The sequence below is a fragment of the Procambarus clarkii genome, chromosome 42 (assembly GCF_040958095.1).
Source record: "Procambarus clarkii isolate CNS0578487 chromosome 42, FALCON_Pclarkii_2.0, whole genome shotgun sequence".
Taxonomy (NCBI): domain Eukaryota; kingdom Metazoa; phylum Arthropoda; class Malacostraca; order Decapoda; family Cambaridae; genus Procambarus; species Procambarus clarkii.
The window spans coordinates 1885866-1899447 of NC_091191.1; the positions used below are offsets into that span (position 1 = coordinate 1885866).

The 13582-nt window shown below is 48.2% G+C and overlaps 1 protein-coding gene and 1 non-coding gene across 3 annotated transcripts in view; one reads left to right on the forward strand and one right to left on the reverse strand.

Annotated features, from left to right (window-relative positions):
• LOC123770337 (4-hydroxyphenylpyruvate dioxygenase-like protein) overlaps positions 1-13241 on the reverse strand; it is a 32523-nt gene extending 19282 nt beyond the window's left edge. The window contains exon 1 of one of the 2 annotated variants that reach the window (XM_045762134.2): positions 12974-13241. Coding sequence is in view for 1 of the 2 variants with exons in the window: in XM_045762133.2 (XP_045618089.2) it covers positions 45-61 (17 nt within the window). In the remaining variant the exon portion in view is untranslated. Of the gene's footprint in view, positions 1-44; positions 191-12973 lie in introns of those variants that run through there. The other variant, XM_045762133.2, reaches the window with a different exon arrangement.
• LOC123770340 (phosphatidylinositol 4-kinase II alpha) lies at positions 837-7951 on the forward strand. The gene is made up of 2 exons (XR_011231189.1): positions 837-1161; positions 7863-7951. It is a non-coding gene; the product is annotated as a phosphatidylinositol 4-kinase II alpha (transcript).
• Positions 13242-13582: the final 341 nt, after the last annotated feature.

The window sequence follows — 13582 nt, forward strand, 5'->3', positions numbered from 1 at the left end:
TCTTATATATCTATATCTCCAAATAAAGCTAAATACATAATTACGGCTTGTCACTTGGCATAGGAGTGATGTAGGGGGAGGGTGAGGGGGTGGAAGCCGCCTGCCAGATATGGACCCGACTTGCTTGACCTTGACCTCGTTCCTTGCCGCGCAAGAAGTGGCTCAGTCTGGGGACGGGGAGGACTGTTATGGTTCACAGTCGTAATGGAATGGATCGATAGGGATTAGGGGGAGGGAGGAGGAAAGAATCGGGTCATATATAATGGTCCCTAAATCTGCTCTCATCAGCCTGTCTTGTTTAACATGGGGGAGTTTCCATATAGTATTGACTGGCGTGTCTTGACTGCCACGGCGCAGTACGTGGCTTATTTTAATTTTGTACCTGTATGACTCAACCGTTTAATGAAGTAGAACGGTTTTCGAATTTCGTTAAATATCGTTCACTTCCGGTTAGGCTAGATTCCGGAAATGAAGTAATATCTGCTTAGGAGCTTCGTGTATGATTTCCTTTTAAATACATGGTAGCATGTTAAAATAAGGACTGCTTCTGTTACCCGACCTTAAAGCTTTCTAAAGGCAGTAGTTGCTAATGTGGAGTAATTTGAACGAAAATTCCAGAAATGATATGGTTGAATGGTATCAGTCACGGCGAAGACCCCTTGGCTAGTGATACGGGATCTCTGTAAGCATACGCGTGAGATTGTTGGTGCTTGTGTGAGTGCTAGCGGTGTACAGTGTGCGTGGGGAGTGCCTGGTGAGGGGCAGTGTGCACATGACCAGCTAGTGTGTGCACCCTAGACCCTCCTGCGAGCTCACCAGCTGGAGCGCAGGTGAGAAACTTGTCATTCACTCATCTTCACTGACACTATTTTCATATCTGTTCAACCACATAACAGTATAGATATTGGGTTAAAAAGACAAGTTTGCATCGTCATCATTGTGAAAGGGTGTGCCCAAACTGATAAGCTAAAAGAACTTGTGGAACATAGTAGTGTGAACGCGAAAGTAAAATCAGACAAATGTAGGCTGGTTGTGGGAGCGTGCACGCTGTCTCCAGTTAGTTGACGTCAGCCGCCGTGGTGCTGCTGTGCTAGTGCCGCCGCCCTCCTCTCCTACACCTGACACCCGCTCCTCGTCTCTCCTCTGTATTTCACCTTAAAGGTGTTTACTCAAAGTGATGTGTTCTCTCTCTGAAATATATGCGTAGCTCCGTAAATGGAAGTTTTCAGCCTGGAGCCGTGACGCTGGTCGGTCAGGCATGCAACCATATTTCGTTATAGTGTGTACGCCATGCATTAGTGTCAGCGCCATTTACACAGAAAATGCTAAAATATTCCACATGTGGTTAGAAAATATAAAGTAAAAGTTTAAAGTGATGGTGTGAGAAGACTTGTGGCACCGAGGCTTTCACCTGGCGCAGGGTCGTGGAGGGGCTCTGACGAGGTCTCCTGACCACCACCACCTTCACGGCACTTGTCATGACCTTTAAGGTGTTCTCCTGCCATATATACTTCCCGGGAATATCTCGGAATTACTGGATTTTGATGTATATAGTATGCTTGATATTGATTACATTTAATCTGCTATAATTGCGATTCGTCAGTGTACGCTCTAGAGATTATGCATCATTATCGGTGGGCGGTGGTGGTGAGGCTCTGGACTCTCCTCCACCATGTGGGGCGGTGGTGGTGAGGCTCTGGACTCTCCTCCACCATGTGTGGCGGTGGTGGTGAGGCTCTGGACTCTCCTCCACCATGTGGGGCGGTGGTGGTGAGGCTCTGGACTCTCCTCCACCATGTGTGGCGGTGGTGGTGAGGCTCTGGACTCTCCTCCACCATGTGGGGCGGTGGTGGTGAGGCTCTGGACTCTCCTCCACCATGTGTGGCGGTGAGGCTCTGGACTCTCCTCCACCATGTGTGGCGGTGGTGGTGAGGCTCTGGACTCTCCTCCACCATGTGTGGCGGTGGTGGTGAGGCTCTGGACTCTCCTCCACCATGTGTGGCGGTGGTGGTGAGGCTCTGGACTCTCCTCCACCATGTGTGGCGGTGGTGGTGAGGCTCTGGACTCTCCTCCACCATGTGTGGCGGTGGTGGTGAGGCTCTGGACTCTCCTCCACCATGTGTGGCGGTGGTGGTGAGGCTCTGGACTCTCCTCCACCATGTGGGGCGGTGGTGGTGAGGCTCTGGACTCTCCTCTACCATGTGTGGCGGTGGTGGTGAGGCTCTGGACTCTCCTCCACCATGTGGGGCGGTGGTGGTGAGGCTCTGGACTCTCCTCCACCATGTGTGGCGGTGGTGGTGAGGCTCTGGACTCTCCTCCACCATGTGGGGCGGTGGTGGTGAGGCTCTGGACTCTCCTCCACCATGTGGGGCGGTGGTGGTGAGGCTCTGGACTCTCCTCCACCATGTGGGGCGGTGTTGGTGAGGCTCTGGACTCTCCTCCACCATGTGGGGCGGTGTTGGTGAGGCTCTGGACTCTCCTCCACCATGTGGGGCGGTGTTGGTGAGGCTCTGGACTCTCCTCCACCATGTGGGGCGGTGGTAGTGAGGCTCTGGACTCTCCTCCACCATGTGGGGCGGTGTTGGTGAGGCTCTGGACTCTCCTCCACCATGTGGGGCGGTGGTAGTGAGGCTCTGGACTCTCCTCCACCATGTGGGGCGGTGGTGGCGAGGCTCTGGACTCTCCTGCACCATGTGGGGCGGTGGTGGCGAGGCTCTGGACTCTCCTGCACCATGTGGGGCGATGGTAGTGAGGCTCTGGACTCTCCTCCACCATGTGTGGTGGTGAGGCTCTGGACTCTCCTCCACCATGTGTGGTGGTGAGGCTCTGGACTCTCCTCCACCATGTGTGGTGGTGAGGCTCTGGACTCTCCTCCACCATGTGTGGTGGTGAGGCTCTGGACTCTCCTCCACCATGTGTGGTGGTGAGGCTCTGGACTCTCCTCCACCATGTGTGGTGGTGAGGCTCTGGACTCTCCTCCACCATGTGTGGTGGTGAGGCTCTGGACTCTCCTCCACCATGTGTGGTGGTGAGGCTCTGGACTCTCCTCCACCATGTGTGGTGGTGAGGCTCTGGACTCCCCTCCACCATGTGGGGCGGTGGTGGTGAGGCTCTGGACTCCCCTCCACCATGTGGGGCGGTGGTGGTGAGGCTCTGGACTCCCCTCCACCATGTGTGGCGGTGGTAGTGAGGCTCTGGACTCTCCTCCACCATGTGTGGTGGTGAGGCTCTGGACTCAACTCCACCATGTGGGGCGGTGGTGGTGAGGCTCTGGACTCTTCTGCGCTGTGTTGGGCGGTATTGGTAGAGATCTGGACTATTCTGCTCGTGACAACCTACAGCATCTCTGGGCACTCGATGTAATAAAATTAAGATTATTACCTGACATGAAGTGGGCTTAAATTTTGTTGTAGACTATGGTGATGCGGCTGTATGGAGCCATTCATGACAATCTGCTAGTGTGAACATCCAAGAGAATGTCTTGTCTACTTAAGTGTTGTGTTGAGTAAGTTTCCGTACTATTTTTCCCACAGAACAAGTGAGTTTACGATGTTCTCAGGCTTGGTTCATAGCACATTCTGGTTTTTGGATTTGACATAGTTTCAAGTGTTGATGGTTTATAAACCTGTACACGTACCAGACCGCATTGGCAGTGCACTACTGCCGTTGATAAATGGTATTGTGCGAGATAAAATGTGTTGTTCGCATTTGAGGAATTGCTCGATTTTGTTAAATATGCCGTTACCTTGCGATGATTTCCGGGCTCAATGTCCCCGCGGCCCTGTCTCCGACCAGGCCTCTTGGTTGCTGGACTGGTCAACCAGGCTGCTCGCAGCCTGATGTATGAATTACAGCCTGGTTGATCAGGTTTGTGTGCACACAAACGTTTCACATAGGTAATATTATGTAGGGAGAATCTACAAGTGTGATGGAGGGAGGAATGAGAGAACATGTTAGTCACTGATGTTTGTCCTTGAGCAGTGGAGCAACCCCTCTGACGGTGTTGTGCTTGGATGATGCACAGGACGCTGAGGTGGCAACCTTCATGGCTTGCAACATTGCTGGAAACGAGATGGTGATGCCAAACATAAAAATATAGAAAACTGTAGATAGCCTATTGGACCATGCGTGGCTGATTTTTATGTCCAACTTTTTCACTTTTTTTTTCACTCGTAGAGTTATAAGCTCGTGGAAGCACTAACCCACCGAAGCCGTAAATGCCAAAACATTGCTGTAATTCAAAATCCAGCTAGATAAAATATTCAGGTCAAAGTGCCCCCGTCCCATTTTGTCAAGCCGCCTGCTTCCTGTCCTCGTCAAGGCCATTAGTGAGATGGTAGCATGAAATACTCTAATGAACCAACGTCTGTTATTCTGTAATTTGTTCCAATAACCTAGCCCCCGTAACCTTAACCAAACTAATGTCAAGTTATTTTCTGAATCTAAACTTGTTCTGTTTTATCTATCGTTTTGTGATCTCTCGTGTTATATTTAGCACCTTTACAGGTATACCCTTTCATCCATTTGTGTAGGAAATGGATGGGTGTATGTTGTCTAGCTCGTTTTAGCTAGCTGTTAAATATAGGTGGTTTAGGTCTTTCTTTTAACCTATGATGCAAGTAGGAACTTGCACATTTTGCAGCATTAGTTTTGTAGAGGGGCCCGAGGAAGGACAAAAGTTTTTTTTTCTAGCCTAAATGTTTTAAATTAGGCCTAGGCTAGGTTTATGGATAGTCTCCTCCTCATATTGGTATACCCTATAGTATTCAAATAGTACAATGTGATTTTTTTTTAAATATGTAAGTCATCCATAGCAATTAAGTTGTTATTCTCGGGGGACAGGTTGCTTTGTTTACTTAGTCGTTCGTTAGGTTGTTCCATTGATCCTCATGCCGGTCGTTGTTGTATGCTCGTATATAAGTCAGGATGGCCTCTTAGAGTCACGCTATCAAATAAGTCACACGCTCTATTTATCACTGTACCTGACCAGCACTTGGAGTAGGGACTTCAGGAAGCCGGTCTTCCCATATTTGTCATAATACAGTTGTTTAATTGTTTTCCAGGCATTTGATCGTGCCATGTTCCACTTCTCATCCATGTAGCAAATCAACTGGATTTCATGGTACCACGTATTAAAGAATTTCCCATTATTCCTACTATGACCTTAACACTTCATCCCCTCCCGCAATGAACCACGTCATGGCATAACCATTTGGTAAATCTAAAATAATAAATTGCCACACGTTTAATGTGTACAGAGTGCGTGAGTCACCAGGTGCTCGGGGAAAGTCCGTTAGAGGGTTCCATGGCGATGACTGATTCTAATTCCACTCCAAAGAGCAGACTCTCTAGTGCTCCGGCCCATCTCACTCCAGCAACACGCATTCCTGTCTCCCCCATTCTCCCTTCAGCAGCAGGTTTTCCCTGTCCTCGCCTCCAAAACGACAGTGTGGTGGAGCACTCCATTACCTCCACCGGAGTGTAAACAGGTTATATGTAAAACTTGGGCTCTAGCTCGGTGCCTCCAGACTCCTAGTGGGTCCGGGCGGACTTCTCGTTGTGTAACCTTTAGCACATCGTGGGCCGTGGGTTAAAGGCCACATGTGTGGTGACCCAGGACGCTGGTTAGATCCCGCCTTCCTGGCCAAAGTGTTTTTTCTGATAAATATATCACGTTACTGGGATTTCGTTGGGTAGGTTAATGTTTTTCTGCCCTTTTTTAAGTTTTTCAGTCTTGCAACTTTGCCAGTAGTTTGGTATACATTTTGGATGGACTTATGGTCTATATTGTTTACACCTACCCCTAATGTAGTTGTACATTCACCCCTAACAGCAGGATGACGCGGTTCAACAAGGTGTCTGCGGAAAATTAAAGGATGTGTAGATTTATATTCTTGAATTGGGAATACAGCCAATAAGGCAGGGCACTGCCGCGATGCCAGTATGATGTGACCAAATAGAGATGGCATCCACAACTGTTAGTGCGAGCAGGAACCTGCAAATATCGCTAGAAGATATGCTCATCTTGGCTTGGCTTGGTCAGAGAATGGCGGGCTTACCTTTGATCTCGAGGAGTGAACACCAGTTCCTGGGTTTCGCACTACTACCTCGTTCTTCTATTATTATTTGGATATATAGTATAAAGTTTTGAATCTGTGTTTAGATATTGCATCAACTAACTTGTTTATTCCGCTGACGGTGAATCTTCGAAAGACTCGGTTGTATACTTTGTTTCTTTCCGTATTCTTTAGTTTTCTCCCCCAACCCCTCCAGGATCTGTCTGAGGCTACTTTCGTGAGCCACCAAGCATAGTGTACGCACTCATCATGCCTCCTCTTTTATCTTTCCTCCAGTAACGTAATGTTCCTTCCGTTAGCTTTCCCCCTCTTAACACTACCGTAGTTGGGAGACTACTTGCACCAGGGCTCCAAAGGGTAGGCGAGTGAGACCTGGAAAGCCCCCCTCTAGCTGTAAATCCCATGGTACTTCAGGACCATACTTCTATCCTCTCCTGTTTTGTGAACCAAATTCAACATTGGATGAATATTGCATTTATACGGTTTATCGCTTTCTGCAAGCTTCTTGCTGGCTTCATAATTATATACAGTAATGGTGTTAAGTTTTATAATAGAACTAGCACTAGACTCGGTTGTAGGCGGCGTGAGTTGTAGCGCTGCCAACCTACCCGCCTCGGTCACGCAAACAAACCTGTTTATTATCATATTAACCTTAACATTTGTGGCTATACAAAAATAGTATAAAAAGGTGTCAGGTTAGTCCAGAAATGAGAACCCCCAGTTGGGATACCCTGGGGTTGGCATAAATTGATACAATCTAGTGCGGAGAAGCTTGTTCTGGCGTATTAGAGGAATACAATCCGTCCTCCGAACTAAGACCCAAAAGTGATTCCATGCACCTGCCAAATCCCCTGTCTATGAATGAAAAACGGTTTACACACTACTCGGAACTGATTTAGTTCGAACACTTCCGGAACAAGTGCTTCATTAATGAATTTTGTTTGAACCACAACGCTGTAAATGCTTCACCCACATACTACAAATACAAATAATCGCCAACAGAACCTAAACACCTAACCTAACTTATATATGCACAATATTCTAATATAATACGAATTTTCTCAAATATAAATTAATGTTTTAAATGAACATCATGTACAAATTTATGAATGCGTCTGTGGAGTCGCTCGCTGTATGTAATGGACTTGAGTCGAGGACGAGTTGAGGTGTGATAGCCCAATCCGGTGACGAAACTTTGCTGGGCGCGCAGGTCATGGTTGCATTTGTGTAAACTGCTGGATATAATTATACCAAGTGCAAATGGTTAACTCATGTCCCCATCATTGTCGCGGCCCCCCCTCCACCTCGCCATCGTTGTTGCGGCCCCCATCCACCTCGCCATCATTGTTGCGGCCCCCCCTCCACCTCGCCATCATTGTTGCGGCCCCACCTCCACCTCGCCATCATTGTTGCGGCCCCCCTCCACCTCGCCATCATTGTTGCGGCCCCCCTCCACCTCGCCATCATTGTTGCGGCCCCCCTCCACCTCGCCATCATTGTTGCGGCCCCCCCTCCACCTCGCCATCATTGTTGCGCCCCCCCCCCACCTGCCGATGCACATCTCCCTCACCGGACACAGGGGGGGGGGGCGTCCCGCTTCCTCTGCAGGCGCCGGTGCGCACCGATGAGCAGGAAGCAGCACCTCGGCTGTACAAATGCGCGTTAAAACTTGAAAGTAAAGTTGGCTTGGCCAGTGTCGAAGTGCTTGTATATTGGCGACTTGTAGAGCGTTGTGCAGTATATATTGATGTGTGTATTATGATGACACGTTCCTATCCTCCGCAGGGCAAGTGACGCAGCACCGTCTCCAGTAATAGCACGAGTGACAAGTGTCAGTATTAACTATCAGTATATGCCAGCAGAAGATGTATTGATGAGAGGCGTTGTGATGCAAGCCGGGGTGATGTGTGGGGGTGGGCAGGTGCAGCGGCCCTCACAAGTACGTTGGTAAACGGCTTGTGTGGCGGCGGGGACGTGCTCCTCCTGCACTCCCACAGCTCCTGGCCTCCGGGAACGGGAGCACAAGGCGGGGAAACAGGAAGTTTGATAATAGTTTGAAAAAGATAGATAAAGGAAGCAAAGTAATGAAGATGGCGGCTGACCCGGCAAGTGGGCTCCTCGACCAGGACATTCTCCAGGACCACTACATCATCGCTAACCATTTTAATGGTGAGTTCTCACCTCCAACCTTCTCTCACTATATTTACCTCCCTCCTACCTTCTCTCTCTCTCCTTCGTCTTTCAGGTTATTTATATTTATACAATAAGATGTTTGTCGGAGGCTGGAGGCCAGACGCTTGGGGCTAGCCTCGCCCAACTTTCCCCGTACAGTCATCTTGACGACGGGGAGTATCTCGCACCAGGCCATGTCGGCCCACGCACAAGTCTTTAAGAAATAACGGCATTTATAGCAATTTTCATTAAATACATAATAGCTACATGCTATTTTCATTATAGAAATCAAATATTTCAGATTTAGAGTTGTTTGGCAGTTATGCCTCGTAATAATATATTTTCTGAGGGGAGGACGAGGGGGAAGAGACCCAAGCACACCCGGGTGCTCCTTCCAGTAGGGGTTAACACGTGTGAGGGAAGGGGAAGCTCCCTACAGGACGTCACAGCCAGCTGAGTCACAACAAGGACGCAGCACATAGTAACCTTGAAAATGCACAAATTACGATGCTCGCTCCAGTCCCTGGTCATCTGCTTTTTTTTTAGTTCACTTATTGTAGACCCGGTACCCATCCTGTGAGTGGTGGAGGACCCCATACCCATCCTGTGAGTGGTGGAGGACCCCATACCCATCCTGCGAGTGGTGGTGGACCCCGTACCCATCCTGCGAGTGGTGGAAGACCCCATCCCGTGAGTGGAAAAGATTAGGAGTCATAATAGGCTCAAGGGCTGAACCCCCTAAATTCATTTGGCTGAAGTTACAGCCTTGATTAATTACATAGTTTTAACATATATATCAACTGTAATTAAGTTCTGAATTTTCTCCAGGACCACCGTCAGGGATCCCCCTCCCCCCCTCTCCTCAAGAATATAATTATTCTTTAGGATTTTGTCCAGCTGAGTTTTAAACTGGATAGCGTACAGTCTTTGCATTTACAGCTTCGATGGGTAGGCGGTTCCATGGTATTATATTGGGTAATATGTTACCCGGAGATTTCTTGCTATTACCCTGTAATATTTAATATTTAAAGTTTGAATATTTACAGAATGCTTTCCTCCAATATATTGTATATTTTATTTCATACATGTTGCAACGCAAGAAATGTTGCTGGCAATTGGATGTTATAAAGTGTGCAGATAAATTGTAAATGTTAATGTGGCACATCTACCGAGATGTGATAAAGATGGGGCGAGTATAGGGTGCACAATACACCAACCATGATCATTATAATGATCAAAGACGGGCCGAAACGTCGTTGGTTCTTAATTTCCAGATTTGCGGCTTTGGTGTCGATATCGAATATATTTATTTCTGGTTTTGATGTTCGTACAAATGTATCTAATCTAGCATAACATACTACTCAAAATCCTAGCTAGGTATCGCAAGTGTGGCCACAGTAGGTAGTACACGTGACGTGTGTAAGTTGACCGCTGCCCGCAAGCTCCCTTACCTGGTGACCATACCTGGTTGATGGAGTTCTGGGAGCGGCCCGCAGGCCCACATACCCACCACAGCCCAGTTGGTCCGGCACTCCTTGGAGGAATAAATCTAGTTTCCTCTTGAAGATGTCCACGGTTGTTCCGGCAATATTTCTTGTGTACATTGCCTCATTGTCTAACTTCACTACCGTAGCTAAACTACTACTATTGTAACTTGATCGTCTAAATAGACAAAACTATATAACTGGTTCATAAATGTAGATTTAGCTTAAAGCACAGCGTGGTGCAGTTCCTGAACCTGGCGTGTGAGAAAGGATGGCTTCTACGCTGCCCAACTAATGAAAGTAATTAAACTAGGACCGGGTGTGTCCGCGCTGATTCATGTGATGAGAGCCTGCCAGCGGGCTGTTCGACAAGGACAATTATTGGGCGTCTGAGAAACATTACCAATTGACCAGGTGGCTGTGATAAGAGCTTGGAATGGTCTTGGAGTGTTCTTGCAACGAATCTCTCTACGACCTCTCTCCTGTCGGCCCCCCTTACGCTTCCTTCAGTAGCCCCTCTCACCACTCTTCCCCCCCCCCCCCAGCTTTCCTCGTGGAAAGACCAGGTGCTGTTCTCTATTCTCTCACACTGTTGATACGAAGTGCTTCTAGGTACCTGGTGGTAGCGAGAGGTACACCACCTCACCTCAAGCTCCACTCAGAAATTGGCGTGATGCAATCGAGGATCACGAGGCTTGACGGTAGAGCGCTGTGACGTAATGTCTCGGCGGTTCCAGGGGATTATGGGATTATAGCTCTTGAGTTGGGAATTCTAAAAGTCTCTCTCGTACACTATAGGAAGCCTTGTTATGGCATCAAATAGCGATGATGCAAGAACTAGCTGACACTACCAGTAATGCCAGCGCAGCCACTAGTGGAATAAATCACTGCAGTATTTAGAAAACGTAAAGCAAATGGACTTAGTCTACAGACTCGACCGGCTCCCTGCACAACCCGTCTTCAGACGAAGTCCATTCCATTCAGCGGTCGACCCCCAAAGACGCATTCATAAATTTTAACATGCTGTTCATTCAAAATTTTCTCAAATATAAATTGATTATATAAGCATATTGTGCATATTTAGGCATTAGTTAGGTTAGGTGTTTAGGTTCTGTTGGCAATTATTTGTATTTGCAGTACGTGGGGGTGAAGCTTTTACAGCGTTGTGGTTCGAACCGGTTGTCAGCGAAAGCCATATCAGTAGTGTATATTAACCATATTAGTGTCTGGCTTCAGATGCAAGCACGTTAGTATTTGATTGTAAGCTATTTAATGCTAATAGTGAGGAAAGGGAGTCTGGAATAATTAAGATGTCTACTTCAGTACTTTTGTCAATAATTTTGAGTACTACCAATATAGCTACCAGTAGCTATAGCAATATAGCTACCAGTAGCTATAGCAATATAGCTACCAGTAGCTATAGCAATATAGCTACCAGTAGCTATAGCAATATAGCTACCAGTAGCTATAGCAATATAGCTACCAGTAGCTATAGCAATATAGCTACCAGTAGCTATAGCAATATAGCTACCAGTAGCTATAGCAATATAGCTACCAGTAGCTATAGCAATATAGCTACCAGTAGCTATAGCAATATAGCTACTGGTACCTGGGTGTTAGTCAGCTGTCACGGGCTGCTTCCTGGGGGTGGAGGCCTGGTCGAGGACCGGGCCGCGGGGACACTAAAAAAGCCCCGAAATCATCTCAAGATAACCAGTTCTACTTGTAAGGAGAATGCCCATGCAGTTACTAGATTCTTGTATTCTTTTCAATTGTGCTTCCACCAGGCTGATGACCAATAACACCACTTGCCCGCCCTCCCCAGTAGCTGAATAGTGATCCGTCGGTGTATATGGTCTGAATGATGTGTTTAGTAGAGATTGTGTCGGCTTGTGGTTGTATCCTGGGGAGGGTCAGTAGTTAGACCTTCGGAGGCCCTCGATATACCTGGAGTGTCTCTCGGGAGTTCTTTTACTCCCCGAGCCCGGCTTGAGGCCAGGTTCGACTTGAGATAACTTGGTCCAACAGGCTGTTGCTTGGAGCGGCCCGCAGGATCACATATCCACTGCAGCCTGCTTGGTCCAGCACTAGCCTAACATATATAATTGTATGTATACAATATGTATATATATTTGCTGCCTCGGGCACCTTTCATTGTCCACAGAAAATGAAATTATTAAACAAAGTCGCTCGTGGTGCAAGGGCCTACAGAATCAGTTGTCTTTAACCATTTCCACTGCCAATAACACGACTGTACAGGGTGCATAATAGACAAAACTGAAAACTCATTATGAATGGGTGTAGCCCGCAGCCAGCGTGCGGTGCTCAGTAAGGGAGGGTGTGGTGTAGCCCGCAGCCAGCGTGCGGTGCTCAGTAAGGGATGGGTGTGGTGTAGCCCACAGCCAGCGTGTGGTGCTCAGTAAGGGAGGGTGTGGTGTAGCCCGCAGCCAGCGTGTGGTGCTCAGTAAGGGAGGGTGTGGTATAGCCCACAGCCAGCGTGTGGTGCTCAGTAAGGGAGGGTGTGGTGTAGCCCGCAGCCAGCGTGTGGTGCTCAGTAAGGGAGGGTGTGGTGTAGCCCACAGCCAGCGTGTGGTGCTCAGTAAGGGAGGGTGTGGTGTAGCCCGCAGCCAGCGTGTGGTGCTCAGTAAGGGTGTGGTGTAGCCCACAGCCAGCGTGTGGTGCTCAGTAAGGGAGGGTGTGGTGTAGCCCGCAGCCAGCGTATGGTGCTCAGTAAGGGTGTGGTGTAGCCCACAGCCAGCGTGTGGTGCTCAGTAAGGGAGGGTGTGGTGTAGCCCACAGCCAGCATGTGGTGCTCAGTAAGGGAGGGTGTGGTGTAGCCCACAGCCAGCGTGTGGTGCTCAGTAAGGGAGGGTGTGGTGTAGCCCACAGCCAGCGTGTGGTGCTCAGAAAGGGAGGGTGTGGTGTAGCCAGCGCCGAGGATGGGAGCCACGAGTATCGAGCACACCAGACATGTGCTGACTGCTATAGATCAGCCGTTGCGAGAGTGTCGCCAACTTTAGTATAGTTCGTCTGGCTTTACCAAACACTTTAACCTAATATGGTATAGTTTTTGAATCATAATCTTGGGTTAAGTACAAATACTTCAACAATAAAGGCAACAATTTAAAGTGCGGCAATACACAATTACGTGGCGCTGCACGTGCGTTTGACCTGTTTCTATTAGCACTTAAGAGGATGAGCATAGGGTGCATAAGTAAAGTAGAGGTGATGGTAACTCACAGTATAGTGTAGTGGCAACTAAGGGCGTGGTGGAAGGCCGCATGCACCAGCAGACGTCTGCCACATGACCTAGTCACAAGCCGGCAACTCCTCTCTCGCTCTCCCCCCACCCTCACCTTATTATATTTTTCACACTTTGTCTTGGGAGTAAGTAATAGAGGTGAGAGAAGCAGTGGTGGGGGAGTGCTGGGAGGATGTGGGTGCTGGTCAAAGGTGAAGCACGCGAACACAGGACAGTAAAAGCAGATACCTTAGGCAGGTATGGACTGGTGGCAGCTCTCGTACGTCTGGCACGCCCTCCACACAGTTGCCAGGCCGGGGGAGTCAATAACTGGAGTGTTCCATTATATAGCAAACAAAATGTATAAACAAATATTTTACTTTTTTACAAAAGTCAATACTACAAAAGTGGCCTTTGTACTCCACGGGTTGAGTCGTTTGTGTTTTCTGTTAATATTGTAATTTAATGTCAGTAATGTGATGGTAACTGTTGGGGCCGCCGGCCGCTCTTCACTGATGACAGCCGCTAATACTTTCACGTATTTAATTTAATTTAAGATTTACTTATAAGCAGTGCATATTTGTTCTTTATATTACATTGTATTGCTG